The sequence below is a fragment of the Symphalangus syndactylus genome, chromosome 9 (genome assembly GCF_028878055.3).
Source record: "Symphalangus syndactylus isolate Jambi chromosome 9, NHGRI_mSymSyn1-v2.1_pri, whole genome shotgun sequence".
Classification (NCBI taxonomy): domain Eukaryota; kingdom Metazoa; phylum Chordata; class Mammalia; order Primates; family Hylobatidae; genus Symphalangus; species Symphalangus syndactylus.
In genome coordinates this window covers 92,274,771-92,292,374 of record NC_072431.2, presented here as the reverse complement: position 1 = coordinate 92,292,374, position 17,604 = coordinate 92,274,771, and the positions used below count along the sequence as shown (strand labels likewise).

At 38.9% G+C, this 17,604-nt stretch overlaps 1 protein-coding gene across 17 annotated transcripts in view; it reads left to right on the top strand.

Annotated features, from left to right (window-relative positions):
* STARD3NL (STARD3 N-terminal like) overlaps positions 1-17,604 on the top strand; it is a 48,374-nt gene that overhangs the window by 20,787 nt on the left and 9,983 nt on the right. For 6 of the 17 annotated variants that reach the window (XM_055293380.2, XM_055293375.2, XM_063609661.1 and 3 more), the window contains one exon: positions 10,811-11,093. In XM_055293380.2, the coding sequence (XP_055149355.1) occupies positions 10,869-11,093 (225 nt within the window). In that variant the 5' untranslated portion in view covers positions 10,811-10,868. Of the gene's footprint in view, positions 1-5,122; positions 5,376-10,329; positions 10,485-10,810; positions 11,094-17,604 lie in introns of those variants that run through there. The other 11 variants (XM_063609665.1, XM_063609671.1, XM_063609668.1 and 8 more) reach the window with 3 other exon arrangements.

The window sequence follows — 17,604 nt, the reverse complement described above, 5'->3', positions numbered from 1 at the left end:
TTCACTTGGCACGTTAGGAATTTGCTGACAAAATTTGATTCTTTGACTCCAAAAATATTTTTTAATTTGAAGTAATACCAAATAACTGGCTGAGTGAGTTTATTTAAATGCTTTATAGAATTTTTCACATAATATTTTGAGATGACTGGTTTTTACCCAGATTTCTCTATATAGTAGCTTTCTATTGCCTCAGCTATTAATTTGGATGTAATTTATTAAATAAATTTTTAGAAAAAATATTTCTAAAATTGGGACTACTGGATTTAATTTTTAAACACCTGTTTTTTTCTGGACATTGTATTTAATATGGAGCATACATGGCACACAGGAAACAAGGCTGCTTTGAAATGTCAACGTAATTGTAATGGGCAGTTCGCCAAAGAAAGATTTGTTTGCTTTTGGCTTTATGAAACTTTTCCTGTAGAGCTTCGTGGTGAAGCTTCTCAGACTCAGGAGGCTGGAGTGTCACACACATGCATCAGCTCCCTAACCTTGCCCACTGCCAGTCCTTTCCCTATGAATTTCTGATCCTGTGAGATAGCATTACCTTTTCTTTCTTTCTCTCCCTCCCTCTTTCTCCTCTTTCTCGCTTTCCCTCTCTCTTTCTCTCTTTCTTTCTTTTTTTTTTTCTTTCAAGGCCTTGCTGTGTCTCCCAAGCTAGAGTGCAGTGGCCTAATGTTAGCTCACTGCAGGCTGGAACTTCTGGGCTCAGGTGATCCTCCTGCCTCAGCCTCCCGAGTAGCTAAGACTACAATTCTACACTGCCATACCCAGCTAATTTTTAAATATTTTGAAGAGATGAGGACTCACTGTGTTGCCCAGGCAGCTCTCAAACTACTCAGCCTCCCAAAGTGCCAGGATTATATTTGTGAGCCACTGTGCCCAGCCACTTGTTTCTTTTTTTAAGAATATCTTATCTACAAACCATCTTTGAGGTGTTTTCAAAATGTAGACAGCCTCATATAGGCAGACATTAAGCAGAACTTTTTATTTTATCTAAGTTTGAATTACTGGTTAAATTTGACACATCAGTTTTCCAGGTCTTATTAGCATGCCATAATGTTCCTCATGTCACATGGGTGCCTTTAGAATATGAAGGTGACGCTGTCTTGCTGTGTTTTTAGTACTCTGGATTAGCTTCCTGTCTTGCTGTGTTTTTAGTACTCTGGATTAGCTTCCTTCCCACATCTCTCTTCTCTATGCATGCTTATTTTTAAAGCATCTGTGTTTTTTCAGGCCTCTTTCTCATACTAGCAAGGTAAGTTTATAAATGTCAGGTTATTCCCTTACTGTTCCCATTTCCTACTTCTAGTTGCTTCACCTCGGAAGGTGAGGGCTCTAAACAGGACTTCTGTGTCATTAACCAGGTCTCATAATAGTGGGGGACCTTGCAAGACAGCCAGTTCAGGCTGCTTCCTCCTTCCAGGGGCACCCAGTCCCAGGATACAGTGGGCACAGCCATGGCAGTCTGTCCTTTGGGACTCTGAAATCCCATGACTGTATTTCGCACGCCATGTGAACACTTCTTGATATGTCTCCTACTTCCTTCTGTGAATCTGGGGTGAGGCAGGACGATGGAGAGGAAAGAGCCAAGTTTTAATCCTAACTATACACTATCTTGAAATATCTCTTAGATGGATCCATGTAGGCCCCACCATTTTTGCCTGTAAAAAGAGTCAGAAAGATCAGGCTGGCAAAGTCAATTTCCTCCAGGCTAGGTGAAGATTGAGGCCAACTGGAGAGTGCATGCCCCACTGAAAGTGGTCAGCAGCTTGGCTTTATTATTATGGTAAGAAAATGCAGGCCTGGTGATTCTATACCTTTTGACTTTTCAAGAGAAGCTGGAAATCTGGGGAAAAAGTAATTAATTAAAATGTTAGCAGTTAAGTCAGTATCTTAAGAAACACTGTACGAGACCAGGAAAACATGTCTCTAAGCCAAATCATCTCCAAAGACCTTTAGCTAAGATGATGACTAAGGCCCTTCTAAATTAAATATTTTTAATGTCTATTATTCCAACATTCTTTTGGAGGAAAACATACAGTGTCCTGGCTGCTGCCATAAGTAGTGATGAGAAGGCTGGGTGGTTGGGTTGAGAGACTTGGCTTGGCTATCAACAGGAGGTGCACAGTCTCTCTCTTCTCCTAGGAAGGCTGAGAGATTGTGGGGCTCCTGTAAAATGCAAGTAGTGGTAGCTCCTGCTCCATAGCAGCTGCTGTCCACCATCTGGGTAGTGTCACTTCAGCAGATGGAGCTGATGTTTTGACCCGGCTCTGTACCCATCATGAGGTGCAGCCTAGATCAGGTGAAATTCAGGCAACGTATAGACCTGTGATCTTGAGAATAAATGTAGGTTACTTTAAGCCATTGAGTTTTTAGTGATTTGTTCATGTAGCATAAATAGAAATAGCTGACTGATACTGTAGTATGGAGGAGGATAGTTACACATTGGTATAAAACAAGACATCAATCTCTTTTTCAAAAAACAACCAAAGGGGATTCTCATCTTCTCACTCAAATGTTTTTCTTTATTTTCTAATTCTTCACTCCCATACTTCCCACACAGTTGGGATAAATTCTGAATTGCAGATTTAGCTTCCTGTGTATACAGCCAGTCAATACTTAGCACCTTCTTTGGAGAGGTATGGCTTTCCTTAAGCCAACCCCAGAGAGGATCTCAGTACCCCGGATTGAATATTTAATACTTCTGAAATGACATCTGGAAAAATACCCAAGCTCTTCCTCAGAAACAAAAACAAACAGTTGTAATCTCCTGAATTCAACAGAGATTGCTGAGAGCCTACTCTCTGCTAGTATATATGCTAGATGCTAGATAGAATTTATGCAGTTGATATTTGTTCTGTTCCTGCTGTCTGTCGTGTGCTGTGGTCAAATTCAGAGCCTTTAAGGAATATACTAGTTAGTGGGAGAGGCAGTGAAGTGGATAATTAAGGCCTAGTGTGGTAAGCAGTATCATTAAGTGGCACATCCACAGACTTAGGGGAGCTTGGGGGAAATGCATCTGACTGCCTAGAGGTTGGAATATGGGGAGTACTCAGAAAAGTCTCTCTGAAGGAACTCACCCCATACTTCAGCTTTCTGAAGGATATGGTTAGGATGAAATCCAATAACCAGAAAGTAGAAAGTGGCTTTAAGGAATGATCCTTCTCTTTACTCATTAAAAGGAAGGGCTCTTTCTCAATGAGTGTCAGAATCACATGGTTCAGGTATTGGGGATTAACCAGATCCACATGTGACATTGGTGCATATGCACACCAAAAATTCATAACTTTATTGCATATGAAAATTCCATGACACATTTTCTGCACTTTCTCAGACTCTCTTGGCATTGCCTCAGGAACCTGCAGCCACTATCTTTGCTGGGCAGGCAGCTCTACTGTAGTCTGTGGGGTTCAAGCACCTAGGCTAGCCAGTCCCACACCCAGTTTTTGTATCTTCCCTCAAGACTTGAATGAAATGCCATACCCAGAAATGTGTAATCTGGCTTTAAGAGAGGCTACCTTGGCCAGATGAAGCAACTAGAAATGTAGTAGAGTTAACTCACTGTCAGGAGGAATTTGACAGGTGGAAATAGGCAACAAGAAGCAGCTGGGTTGATGTAGTCCTCCCCACTGTTCCCCTCAAAGCCCCCACCCCAGACTGCTCTGAGGCATGGTTTCTCCATTTCACCCATCTGGAAATGTATCACCTGGCTGAATGTACCTGTCTGCCCTTAACCTGCTGTGTCGCTTCAAGGCTGGTGAAGAAGCTAGTGCAATGCTTCTCATTCTTCCCTGTTCCACTATTTTTTATTCTCATTTAACCTATATATTTTTTAAGGAACTCAGGCTAAGCATTCTGTGTTAAGCCTGAATTCCTTAGAAACATTTGGAAGCGTATCTATTAACTCAAATACACTTGTATTTAGAATGTTTTAACTCAAGTTTATCACAATGAAATGAGTCACAGAAAAAAAAGCCAGTCTTATTTTAAGGGCTAATAATGCAGAAACCAAGAGTTTCCTACAGAGCATAAATTATCTGATATTTCCTTAGTATTTTTCACCAGTGCTTCCCAAATTTTCCAGTTTACAGTCTGCTTTGTAGGAGTAAGAAAGATTCTTGAGCTCTCCCTTCCCACTAACCCACAGGCCCTTACTGATCCCCCAAATAGATTATCAGTCAGGAGTAATTGTTTTTCAGGGGGATGGGGAGTAGAGCCTGTCAACTTTGTTGACCTGCTGTTGTATGCTGTAAGAGGCCATATCTGACTGTTAGTCAGTTTCACCAGCAGTAAGGGAGATAGAGGACAAAGATGGCCAAATGTTTCTGAGTTTGAATAGTATGTTTCTAACATGAGTCCCTCAAACTAAGCACGCTTCTCTAATTTTTCTGTTTTTAAGTAAAAGTTTCACTCAAAAAATTAATTCTAGAAGTCTGAACTATGTGTTTTCGTAACCTAACAGAGATTAACCTTGTCATTGGTTACATCTAGACCAATTAATTCACTGGATTAAGTAGGTAAACTAGAAAGAAAAAGAAAAGCAAGCTCGCTGTCCTTTTTACAACTTCCCTTTTTCCCAGAGAAAGATCAGTTTGATTAGAGCCAGTCTGCTCAGAGATGTCTGTGCTTTGTGTAACTTTTTTTATTGAGGTGAAAGTATCTATGAATTCTTGCTAATTAGCAGTTACACATACACATATGAAAAATAATGTAATGATTCTCATTTCCCAAGCCATGTATTTCCATTGTGTATTTAATGTCTTTTTTTAATTTTGAAATATATTTCAGATTTCTAGGGTTAATACGTTTCTTAATCTTTCTTATTCACAAGAAGTGGGTTTGTGGAAGGAAAAAGGAGTGAAACCAAGAAAATGATTTAATTTCCTTGAAAATGATCTTCCTAAAATCAGTCCTTGGTTTGAATTTTGAATTCGTTCAATTTTCTGTACATATTAGTGAATTTAATAATTTTAATTAAATTTTAAATGTAGCTGCTAATTATTAGACTGGCTTAGAATTATTTGAGTTGCTTTTTCATAATGTAGGATATATTGTTGCAAAAATATGTCTGTATTCATTCATCCAGATTTCTTTTTTTGTTTGTTTTGTTTTGAGACAGGGTCTCACTCTGTTGCCCAGGCTGGAGTGCGGTGGCACCATCTCAGCTCACTGCAGCCTCTGCCTCCAAGTTCAAGCGATTCTCCTGCCTCAACCTCCCAAGTAGCTGGGACTACAGGTGTGCACTACCACTCCTGTCTAATGTTTGTATTTTTTGGTAGAGACAGGGTTTCCCCATGTTGGCCAGGCTGGTCTTGAACTCCTGGCCTCAAGTGATCTGCCCGCCTCGGCCTCCTAAAGTGCTGGGATTACAGGTATGAGCCACTGAGCCTGGCCTCAGCTATTTTCTTAAACTTGAAATGTGTGCTTCATCACAAAAGATGTATTAATTACATTCATATTTACTTACTGTTTCAGAATTAACTCCTAGAAGTCTGACAGGTGGTAGTGCTTTGCAAGCTTTGTGTTAAAAGCTGCTACTGGGAAATATGTCATTGCTATACCTTCCACTAGGGTGGCATTGATCTCATTAAGACAGAAATTATGTAAGAATGCTTTCAATTTGGGAGCTTATTATTTTCTTTCCTTTTACTAAAGTGGCTTCTTACTGAGTTTTCCAAAATGCTTTGCTGATTTGCTGACTCTGAGGAAACAAATTGAATGACAGAAACACATTACCTAATGTTGCCTATATTGGCAGAAAAGAAAGGGAAAGGCTGCTTAGGGTTCTGAGGACATCTGTACAGAACCCTAGCAAAGTGATGTTTGAATTTAGTGCCTCTCGTTGTAAACATATAACAAGTGCAAAAAGTGTAAAAAAGGCCAAAGGAGGGGGAAAATATAATCTCATCAGTCAGAGAGAATCGTTGGTAATATCTGATATATTTCTTTTTTTTAAACATTTTTATTTTTTATCATATTTTAAGTTTTAGGGTACATGTGCACAACGTGCAGGTTTGTTACATATGTATACATGTGCCATGTGGGTGTGCTGCACCCATTAACTCATCATTTACATTAGGTATATCTCCTAATGCTATCCCTCCCCCCTCTCCCCACCCCACAATAGGCCCCGGTGTGTGATGTTCCCCTTCCTGTGTCCAAGTGTTCTCATTGTTCAATTCCCCCCTATGAGTGAGAACATGTGGTGTTTGGTTTTTTGTCCTTGTGATAGTTTGCTGAGAATGATGGTTTCCAGCTTCATCCATGTCTCTACAAAGGACATAAACTCATCATTTTTTATGGCTGCATAGTATTCCATGGTGTATATGTGCCACATTTTCTTAATCCAGTCTATCATTGTTGAACATTTGGGTTGGTTCCAAATCTTTGCTATTGTGAATAGTGCTGCAGTAAACATATGTGTGCAAATTGGAAAACACTGCAGGATATTATCCAGGAGAACTTCCCCAGTCTAGCAAGGCAGGCCAACATTCAAATTCAGGAAATACAGAGAACGCCACAAAGATACTCCTCGAGAAGAGCAATTCCAAGACACATAATTGTCAGATTCACCAAAGTTGAAATGAAGGAAAAAATGTTAAGGGCAGCCAGAGAGAAAGGTCGGGTTACCCACAAAAGGAAGCCCATCAGACTAACAGCTGATCTCTTGGCAGAAACTCTGCAAGCCAGAAGAGAGTGGGGGCCAATATTCAACATTCTTAAAGAAAAGAATTTTCAACCCAGAATTTCACATCCAGCCAAACTAAGCTTCATAAGTGAAGGAGAAATAAAATACTTTACAGACAAGCAAATGCTGAGAGATTTTGTCACCACCAGGCCTGCCCTACAAGAGCTCCTGAAGGAAGCACTAAGCATGGAAAAGAACAACCGGTACCAGCCACTGCAAAAACATGCCAAATTGTAAAGACCATCGAGGCTAGGAAGAAACTACATCAACTAACGAGCAAAATAACCAGCTAACATCATAATGACAGCATCAACTTCACACATAACAATATTAACCTTAAATGTAAATGGGCTAAATGCTCCAATTAAAAGACACAGACTGGCAAATTGGATAAAGAGTCAAGACCCATCAGTGTGCTGTATTCAGGAAACCCATCTCACGTGCAGAGGCAAAATAAAGGGATGGAGGAAGAGCTACCAAGCAAATGGAAAACAAAAAAAGTCAGGGCTTGCAGTCTTAGGCTCTGATAAAACAGACTTTAAACCAACAAAGATCAAAAGAGACAAAGAAGGCCATTACATAATGGTAAAGGGATCAATTCAACAAGTAGAGCTAACTATCCTAAATATATATGCACCCAATACAGGAGCACCCAGATTCATAAAGCAAGTCCTTAGAGACCTACAAAGAGACTTAGACTCCCACACAATAATAATGGGAGATTTTAACACCCCACTGTCAACATTAGACAGATCAATGAGACAGAAAGTTAACAAGGATATCCAGGAATTGAACTCAGCTCTGCACCAAGCAGACCTAATAGACATCTACGGAACTCTCCACCCCAAATCAACAGAATATACATTCTTCTCCGCACCACACTGCACTTATTCCAAAATTGATCACACAGTTGGAAGTAAAGCACTCCGCAGCAAATGTAAAAGAACAGAAATTATAACAAACTGTCTCTCAGACCACAATGCAATCAAACTAGAACTCAGGATGAAGAAACTCACTCAAAACCACTCAACTGCATGGAAACTGAACAACCTCTCCTGAATGACTACTGGGTACATAACAAAATGAAGGCAGAAATAAAGATGTTCTTTGAAACCAGTAAGAACAAAGACACAACATACCAGAATCTCTGGGACACATTCAAAGCAGTGTGTAGAGGGAAATTTATAGCACTAAATGCCCACAAGAGAAAGCAGGAAAGATCTAAAATTGACACCCTAACATCACAATTAAAAGAACTAGAGAAGCAAGAGCAAACACATTCAAAAGCTAGCAGAAGACAAGAAATAACTAAGATCAGAGCAGAACTGGAGGAGATAGAGACACAAAAAACCCTTCAAAAAATCAATGAATCCAGGAGCTGGTTTTTTGAAAAGATCAACAAAATTGATAGACCACTAGCAAGACTAATGAAGAAGAGAGAAGAATCAAATAGACGCAATAAGAAATGATAAAGGGAATATCACCACAGATCCCACAGAAATACAAACTACCATCAGAGAATACTATAAACACCTCTATGCAAATAAACTAGAAAATCTAGAAGAAATGGATAAATTCCTCAACACGTACACCCTCCCAAGATTAAACCAGGAAGAAGTTGAATCTCTGAATAGACCAATAACAGGCTCTGAAATTGAGGCAATAATTAATAGCTTACCGACCAAAAAAAGTCCAGGACCAGACGGATTCACAGCCGAATTCTACCAGAGGTACAAGGAGGAGCTGGTACCATTCCTTCTGAAACTATTCCAATCAATAGAAAAAGAGGGAATCCTCCCTAACTCATTTTATGAGGCCAGCATCATCCTGATACCAAAGCCTGGCAGAGACACAACAAAAAAAGAGAATTTTAGACCAATATCCCTGATGAACATTGATGCAAAAATCCTCAATAAAATACTGGCAAACTGAATCCAACAACACATCAAAAAGTTTATCCACCATGATCAAGTGGGCTTCATCCCTGAGATGCAAGGCTGGTTCAATATCTGATATATTTCATAGGTACCTTCTTATAAGAATTCGGTTTAGGTTTATTTTACAGAGTTCTGAACATACTGTGTGTGTGTGTGTGTATTCCATTTAGTATTTGATTTTTAATTTGGTTATCATAACCCAGGCATTTTTTCTAGGTCATTATAAATGCTTCATAAACATTTATTTTAGTGACTATACTGTGGCTATACCATGATTTATCTAATTATTCTAATTAGTTATTTAGGTTGTTTTTTAATTGAGACTATTATAGATACCTTATGATAAAGTCTCTCAATATGGATTTTTATTGAAAGATAATATACACTATTCAGTTGTGTATACATGTATATACTATATAGCATTTTGAATTTTTCATAAGCCAACACATGACTAAAACTACTGTGTACATCAATAAATTATCACTAAATGAACACAACTATGTTACCACTACTCAGGTTAAGAAATAGAATTTTACCAAGTCCCCTAAATATGCCTTCTACCCTTTGCCTTCTAATCACTGTTTCTTCCCTCTTTCTTGAAGATAATCACTAACCTGACCTTTAAGGCCATAGATCAGTTTTTGCTTTGAAGGTCTGTAGTTTGATTAATTTCATTTAGCTTTAGGGTTACAAGATCAAGAGGTATGGAGGTTTTAAAGTATCTTATTTCACATAATCAAATTGCCTTCATAAATGCTGTGCCATTTTACCACCACATTGTTAAAAAGTATGAGAAAGACTTTTGTTCCTGAGTGTGGAAAGGAAGAGAAATCAGGGTCAAGTGTAAAGAGACAGAGTTCTGGACAGTGAATAATAGGACCAAATGGGATCATATTGCTTTAGGGAAATCTCAGCCGTCTGTTTCTAAATTCTATTTTATGGCTTTGAAAATCCTCTTCTCTACCTGGACATTGCCAGTCATTGTGGCAGAAAAAGGAGAGCGTGGTGAGCCACGTACTGGTGATTCATGCACCAGCTTTGGACACAAGTGGCATATGAACTTCTGCCCACATTACATGCCACGTTCATGGCTAAAGAACAGATACGAGTTGAGTAGAGCCAGGAGTATATAATCCCACAGGGAGAGGTCCTACAGAAAAGGAAACTAGGCTGCTTGACAATCATACCATCCACCACACTTTGTTCAATGCCTTTGTCCCATCCATAAGCAGATCAGATTATTTAGATTACTCATTTTTAATTTTTATTATCAAAGTGCCCTCTGGTCTTGAGAGGCCTGCATCTCTGTATAGGACTATACATTCTGTAATTATTGGTCGGGTGGTTTGCATAGTGCTAAACTTTTTGTTTAGTGTGTGCACTTCTTTTCCAAGAAGAGGCCTAGAAACATGCTTGTTCATTAAGAGGATGGGGAAATGCTAACTTTAGTTTATAAGGTACTTTTGATGGAAAGAAATTCCTCCTTAGGAAGTAAGGATTTTTGTGTGATTTTTGTTTTTCATTTGAGGCAGTGTCTTGCTCTGTTACCCAGGCTGGAGTTCAGTGGCATGGTCATAGCTCACTATAACCTCAACTCCTGGGCTCAAGTGATCCTCCTACGCAGCTCCTGAGTAGTTAGGACTATAGGCATGTGCTGCCATGCGCAGCTGATTTTTCTTTTTTCTTTTTTGTACAGGCAGGACCTTGCTATATTGCCCAGGCTTGGAAATAAGCTTTTTTATAGCAATTTACACATTCTGCTTACATGCTCCGGGAAAGCATTCAGTAAATGATTTTCTAGCCCATGTACAGTTATACTTACAGGACTGTGGAGGTTTTCTCCCTGGCACAGCAAGGTAACTGAGTCGTTTACCAAGAGGTTTGGTCCAGGTCATCAGGAACACCTTTCAGTTGTAGCTAACATCCTGTCTTCACCCTTTCCTACAGTCAGTTTGCTTCTTCTCTATTGCCATTCTTTGCTAAAACAGCTATTATGTAGTATTGCTCTAAAACATTATGTGTTGCTTCTCATTTCTCTTTCTCTTTATGTCTTCATGAAAACATAAATCAGTCAAGGTACTCTGTTGTTCACTTAGAGAAATAGTTGCACAGTGGAGAGGGGTGCACAGTTATATTTGATCAGCTTGGATTTAACATGGTGTCTCTTTTTTATTTCCCAAAGGTGTCTTCTCTTTAGGGATGGTGAGGTTGGAAAAAGGCTCCTGTAACCCTCCTCCGGGATGAACCACCTGCCAGAAGACATGGAGAACGCTCTCACCGGGAGCCAGAGCTCCCATGCTTCTCTGCGCAACGTCCATTCCATCAACCCCACACAACTCATGGCCAGGATTGAGTCCTATGAAGGAAGGGAAAAGAAAGGCATATCTGATGTCAGGAGGACTTTCTGTTTGTTTGTCACCTTTGACCTCTTATTTGTAACGTTACTGTGGATAATAGAGTTAAATGTAAGTTGGTGGTTCTTTCATGACTTTTTAAGAAGTGTTTCCAGAGACAACAGGGTTTTTTGTTCGTTTTTCTTATCATTTGTTTCATTTAGTAATTTCCATCTTTTTCAAATGAAGCCATTGCTCTTCTGCTGATTTGGACCTTTCTTGTTCTTTAATATTATTGTTTAAGGCAAATGTGGTCAGTTTAAAACTCATGTTGTCTGGGATTTTGAAATTTGAATTCCTGGTATTTTGCTCTGTAACAGGAGTTGACAAACTATAGGCTGTAAGACAAATTCAGTAGGCCTGTTTTAATAAAGTTTTATTGGAACACGGCCAGGCCTGTCTGTTTACATATTGTTTATGGCTGGCTTTTGCACTGAGTAGTTGCAGTTGTATAGTTGTGACAGAGACCCCCTGACCCACAAAGGCAAAAATATTTGTTCTCTAGTCTTTTTCAGAAAAAGTTTACCCATCCTTCCTCCAGAAAATGTAGAATGCTTTTGGAATATGTTTTAGATGTTTCATGTACTTTTCTAGTTCCCCAGACATTTGCATATGTTTGTTCTTTACTTTCTTGCAAAGAGATTACTTATTTATATTTCATCAGAAAAGTTGTCCTGGAGGCATTTGGAGGTTTATGCAGTTATTCTGTATTACCAACTAATTGTTTAGACCAGTACTGTCCAATAGAAATATAATGCAAACTATTAAATACGTAATTTAAAATTCTCTAGTTGCCACATTAATAAAAATCAAAATAAACAGATGAAACTCATCTTAATAATATTTTTTATTTAACCCAATATATGTGTTTTCTTCCCAAAGCCTTTGGTCTGATGTTTACATTTCTTACCAACATATAGGTGATCTCCTCCAGAAGGTTTTCCTCACAAGCCAAAAGTGTCTGCTTTCCTATTTTCAGCAGTTCATTTATTTCCAGGAAATGTTTGCTAAGACCTAGGTAGTAATAATTATTCCCTGTTGTTTATTTTTAGGGGGTTATTCTTTGCTAGGCACAGTGCTAGATGCTTTATGAGAATTTATTATAATACAGAAGATATGAAAAGATGCTGAGATTCCTGTTTGAAAATTGTTTAAAATTTTGCCTTTTAACAGCAAGAAGCAACATCTTAATCTAATTTTTTATTAGTATTCTAATTCGTAGCATAATTTCAATTCTAAAATCTAATCTCTTAATAATTAGGGTCACTGAATCTCATTTAATTTCATCATGAATCCTAATAGAGGAACTAAACTCATTATGAAAGCAGACAGTTACATTAGAAAATAATATTTGTCCCATAATCACAGTGACATGGAACATGAGTCCACTGTTAAGTTTCTGTTTACAGATTTTTGTTCTGTTAATTTTGCACTGTGGCAATGCCTGAGTTTTGTTTATAACCAGACAGCCCAGTGGTATGACATAGTAATTTAGAGTCTCTTTTTACTATGTGTTCCACATGTGTACATTAAAGAAAATATTTTAATTAATGTATATTTTAAAGGAGTAATATGATTTCAAAACTATAGCTATGTAATGAGAGATGAAAAGGAAATGCATCTTTTTTTTTTTTTTTGAGACGGTGTCTTGCTCTGTCACTCAGGCTGGAGTGCAGTGACACGATCTTGGCTCACTGCAACTGCCACCTCCTGGGTTCAAGCAATTCTCTTGCCTCAGCCTCCAGAGTAGCTGGGACTACAGGGCACACACCATCACGCCTTGCTAATTTTTTTGTATTTTTAGTAGAGACAGGGTTTCACCATGTTGGGCACACTGTTCTCTATCTCCTGACTTCATGATCCGCCTGCCTTGCCCTCCCAAAGTGCTGGGATTATAGGTGTGAACCATCGCACCTGGCCAGAAATGCATCTTTTAACAGGAAACACAGCAGTAGTTTTAAGGGGGCACACTTTAAATTTATTTTGACGTCAACAGCAAGTCCAGGCATTCATTGCTTTGGCTGCTTATATCACTGTGTGCCTTTAAATGAGGAAAGTCATGGGGCAGAACTGTGGTGGGGTTCATGGGATCACACTTCTCATTTCTCTCCTTTCTGTTTTCTCCAGGGAAGTGGAAATGAAGTAGGCTGCCCCCTGTTCTTGTTCACAGACAAGTTATCTGTTTACATCTGCATGCAACATGTTATAAATGAAAAATCACCAGGCCTAGCAATTTAGAAATGTGTTTTTATCCTCACTTTTCCACCAACTACTAGTTTCCCCAGCTGTAAAATTAAAAGATTGGAAAAGGGTGTATGGTCTTCAAGCAAGAACATCAGGACTTTTTTTAGTATGATTGTTTTTCGATGCCCAATTTCTAGTTCTACTTGTTTTGAATTGTCAGTCTTGACCTGGCGTTTTCACTGCACGCAGTACCATTCATTTTGCTTTGTTGTCTCTCTGTAACTCTAATCATTCAAATCCATTTTTTTAAACTTGTCTTTACATTTACCAAATGCCAGAGAACAGCCTTCTAATTCAGGTGTTGCAAGCTCTACCAAAAAAAACTATATGGGATTTAGAGTTTAGCTGAGTAAATATGGCACATATACTACCTTGTGATGTAGTCTTTAAAAGAAGAAAGAAAATGTCATAAAGGGTGCTTACGCCTTTAGAATATGGGGAACCAGCTGTTCTTTGCAATTATAACAATAACCAAACTACTTTGCCTTCATGTATAACTTCCACCTTCGCCACCTTCCCTCCTTGCCACAGAGACCTGACTAGCACCATCCCAGCCTCAAATGCAGGGCTCGGGTGAGCCAGAGAAGCCTAACACCACCTTAGTTCATTTTCCTTCTAGAAGATCTTAGGGCTGCTGATCTCTTTTCAGTCAGCCAAAAGGATGGTTTTGATTCTATCCAAGGCCTCTTGGTCCACCTTTGAGTAGACTGATTTCCCAAGTTGGATCTGGAATTAATTATGGCTTGCGTTCCCTGAGGACTCTTTTCCCTCTGCAGACTCTCTCCTAGACTCTGTAGACAGTGTCAACGGGGATCAAAGTAGTGACAGTCGAAAGGAATTTGGTTTTCTTTTTAGCTTTTGATACTTGATTGAGACTATGGTTCAAAAAAAGCCTTTATCAGTGCTTAGTAACTTTTTTCTTACTATTTTCTAACTGGCGTACTAGAAAATGTCATAACACTCCTAATTTGACTTAGAGCTGTCGTGACCAGGTCTTTGGCCTTGGGCAAGCTGTTTAATAAGTTCTCTGGGCCTTTTGATCAATTTAATAAACTAATACTGGTCTTGCCTTCCTCATGGGTCCATGTGAAGATCAAATGGAAAGATGTATACAGCAGCGCCTTTGGAGATACAAAAGTCTGCATGATTATAGTTTATGTAATTTATTAATAACTAAAATAAATTTAACCCAGAAAGAGGAAAAAAATGCTGGTTACTGTTTTCTCACTATTGTTACATTTAAGTTTCAGGTACTTATTACCCTGCTAATTCTGATTCTATTACCTCATTCCTGCTATGCTCTATAAATTGTGATGACCAAGTATAATAGAAATTCAGATGAGGGAGATCAGTGGCTTGGACTGTTTGAGGGAGTAAATGGAAGAGATGGACTGTGAATTGGATTTGGAAGGATAGGTGGCAGTTAAGATGGGAGGATGATCTGGGAAGGATGATCCTTCAGTGTGGGAGCTTGGGGAGAGGGTTTGGAGATCACGGTGCATGGAAGTACTGAGGCAGGAGTGTGTGCTTATGTGTGGGGAGTGCATGCTCAAGTGCTTGTATTTGGAGGGAACAGGGACAGAGGCTGAGAAAATACTAGCTTGGCTAGAAAGTAAGGTGCCTATTAGAAATGAAATTGAATAGGTAGGCTGGTGCTAGATTATTCAAGTTATTAAAAGGTATATAGAAGGATTTGTATTTACTGCAATGGTGAGCTGTTACAGATTCTGGAGCAGATTGGACAACATGATTTTGAGATTTTCCAGAAGTCAGTGACTCACAGTCTACATCACAGCCTCCTTGACCTGTCCAGTTGGATGTCTGACTTAACATGCTTCCCCCAATGCATACACACACCTGCTTTCCCCCTTCTTCATCAGTAAGAAAATGCAGAGACTTAGGCCAAACATGAAAACACATTTTTGATTTGCTTGTTTGTTTTGTATTTTTCATGCTTCATATCCAGTCTAAAAGTAAGTCCTGTCAAATCTGCCTCCAAAATATATTCAAAATATGGTGACCACTTCTCTTCTTTTCCACTGTTTCTCTTCTTTTCCACTGTTTCCAGCTTCAACCAAGCCACATTATCACTCATCCAAACTGCACTCCTGGCTGGTCGCCTGCTTCCTCTCACCCTGCAATCCATTCTTCTCACAGTAGCCAGGGTAACCTGTGAAAAACAAAAGTCAGATGATGTCACTTTCTCTTACAACTCTTCACTGGCAGGCCACGGCTTTTAGAATAAAATCCAAATGTCGTACTTTGGCTTGCAGAGCCCCCAGAAGCCTCTCAGACTTCCTCCCCACCCTCTGTTCCTGGCTCACGGTAGATGAGCACACTTGCCTTTTTCTGTTCTCAGAAAGGAGTAAGCTCCTTTCTATCTTGGGACCCTTCTACTAGTTGTTTCTTCTATATGAAATGATTAATTTCCTTTATCTTTTTGTAGGATTCAACTTCTTATCTTGCTAGTGTCAGTTTAAATGTCTTCATTATTCTGTCACACTGTCCTGCTTCTGTTGTCTGTGTAGCATTTGTTTTCTTATTTGCTATCTCTCTCACCCTGCCAGAGTATAATCTCCAGGAAGACAGATTATTTTGTTTACTGAAGTATTTCCTATATTTAGAACAGTGCCTGGTGCATAATAGATGCTCAGCAAATATTTGGTGAATGGATAAAGATCATTGTGGCAGTGGTGTGCAGGTGGGACAGATTGGCAGTAAGAACATGAATTCAGAAGCTGTTGCAGGAATGTCATGGAAAGTGGTGGGAATGGGAAGGAAAGAACTAACCTGAGAGTCACTAAAGGAAGGAGTATGAGAAGACTTGTTGATAGGCCGATTTTATCATCCCCAGTATGCAAAGATGACTCTAAAGTTTCCAGTGATGAAACCTAGAAGAGTAGTACCAGAACTGACTGGGAAGGGATTTTGTGTGAAACTAAAGATAGTCAGTTTATTTAAGACATCTTGAGGTAGAGACAAAAATTTTGAAATGAGGATTTAGAGTATAAGTTAGAGATATAAATTTTAGATAATGTCTGTTTAAAGGCAACTCCAAATCAGAGCATTTTAAAGTATGCAGATACCAGAGAAAAGCTATGGGCTATTTATTGCAAAACTCTATGGGCTGCGCTGATTCCTGTTTTCCCAGGAATAGCAAGGGAAGGTCTCTATGTGATAGAGAACCCCTGTTTGCTGTAGGCCGCTTGGAATAATCATTCTTATAATATTCTGGATATTGACAAGTTTCCTTAGTCTGGAGAGACAGTAATGAGACTAAATGGTTGGGTGTCTTTCAATCATTATTCCTCCTTCCTCCCAGGTTTTCAATTCTATTCATTTGTAGAGGTCTATAGCCAAGCATGTCTACAGAGGATCCATGCTAATTACAAAGAAATGTAGACCTCCTTAAGGGATTTTAGGGCACAGGATAGTATTTATGGTATGCTTTCATTTTTGTGTAACAAATACAAATATGTGAAATGATATCTAAGCTAAGAATACCCTTCCCTATGGCAACTTTCATTCGAATTTGAACCTGGCAAAGGTGTTCCTTAATGTTTTCCCTCTTATCCAGGTCTCTGGTTGACTGTCCTTCCGTTGGTCCTTTTTCAGACCCTCTGCATTTGTTTGCTCCCTCTGATCAGGCTAATCCAGGGGCTCTGACAGTTACCCTGCTTGGGTGCTGCCGACACATGTCCCCTTACTTGATTTTTTTAACTCCGTAGTTTAATTTGTCAGATTTTGAACCCAATAACGTAAGATTTATTTTGACAGTAGAATTGGGAGAGGACAGAAAGTTGTATCAGGTTTGAGTCTAGTACTGTCCTTATTTCATTATCTATTCATGTTAAAAATATACTTAAATTGATAAAAGTGCAGAATCTTTAAATGCCAGGAGAAATAAAAATGAGAAACCACGGAGAATGTTTACACTTCTATCCTGTGTCATGCTAATGGTCATCATTGATGTTTGCCCGGATGTCAGGGGAGTCTTGGCCTTCCAAGACCTAAGGCTGTGGAGCGTGATCAGAAAGTAAGGTAGTCCTGGATAAAGGTGAATTGCCTTCTTTAAAAATAGACTTTTGTATGATGGAAGACTTTATCTTAGAAGGGAAAAAATAATTTTCTTAACATTTTAATTCTCCCAAATATGAACTACAGAAGCCATTATTTTTCACTATACATTTATATCTGTTGAATGAATGAATTCAGAATTGAGGAATTGGAGAGTGCTATCCAGCCCTTTTCTATTAAAATTGTGAGAGTTCTTTTCTTCTGTACTTTAGCATTTCTGGGTTCTGAGAAGATAGGCAGGAAAGTTGAATAGGAAATCTTA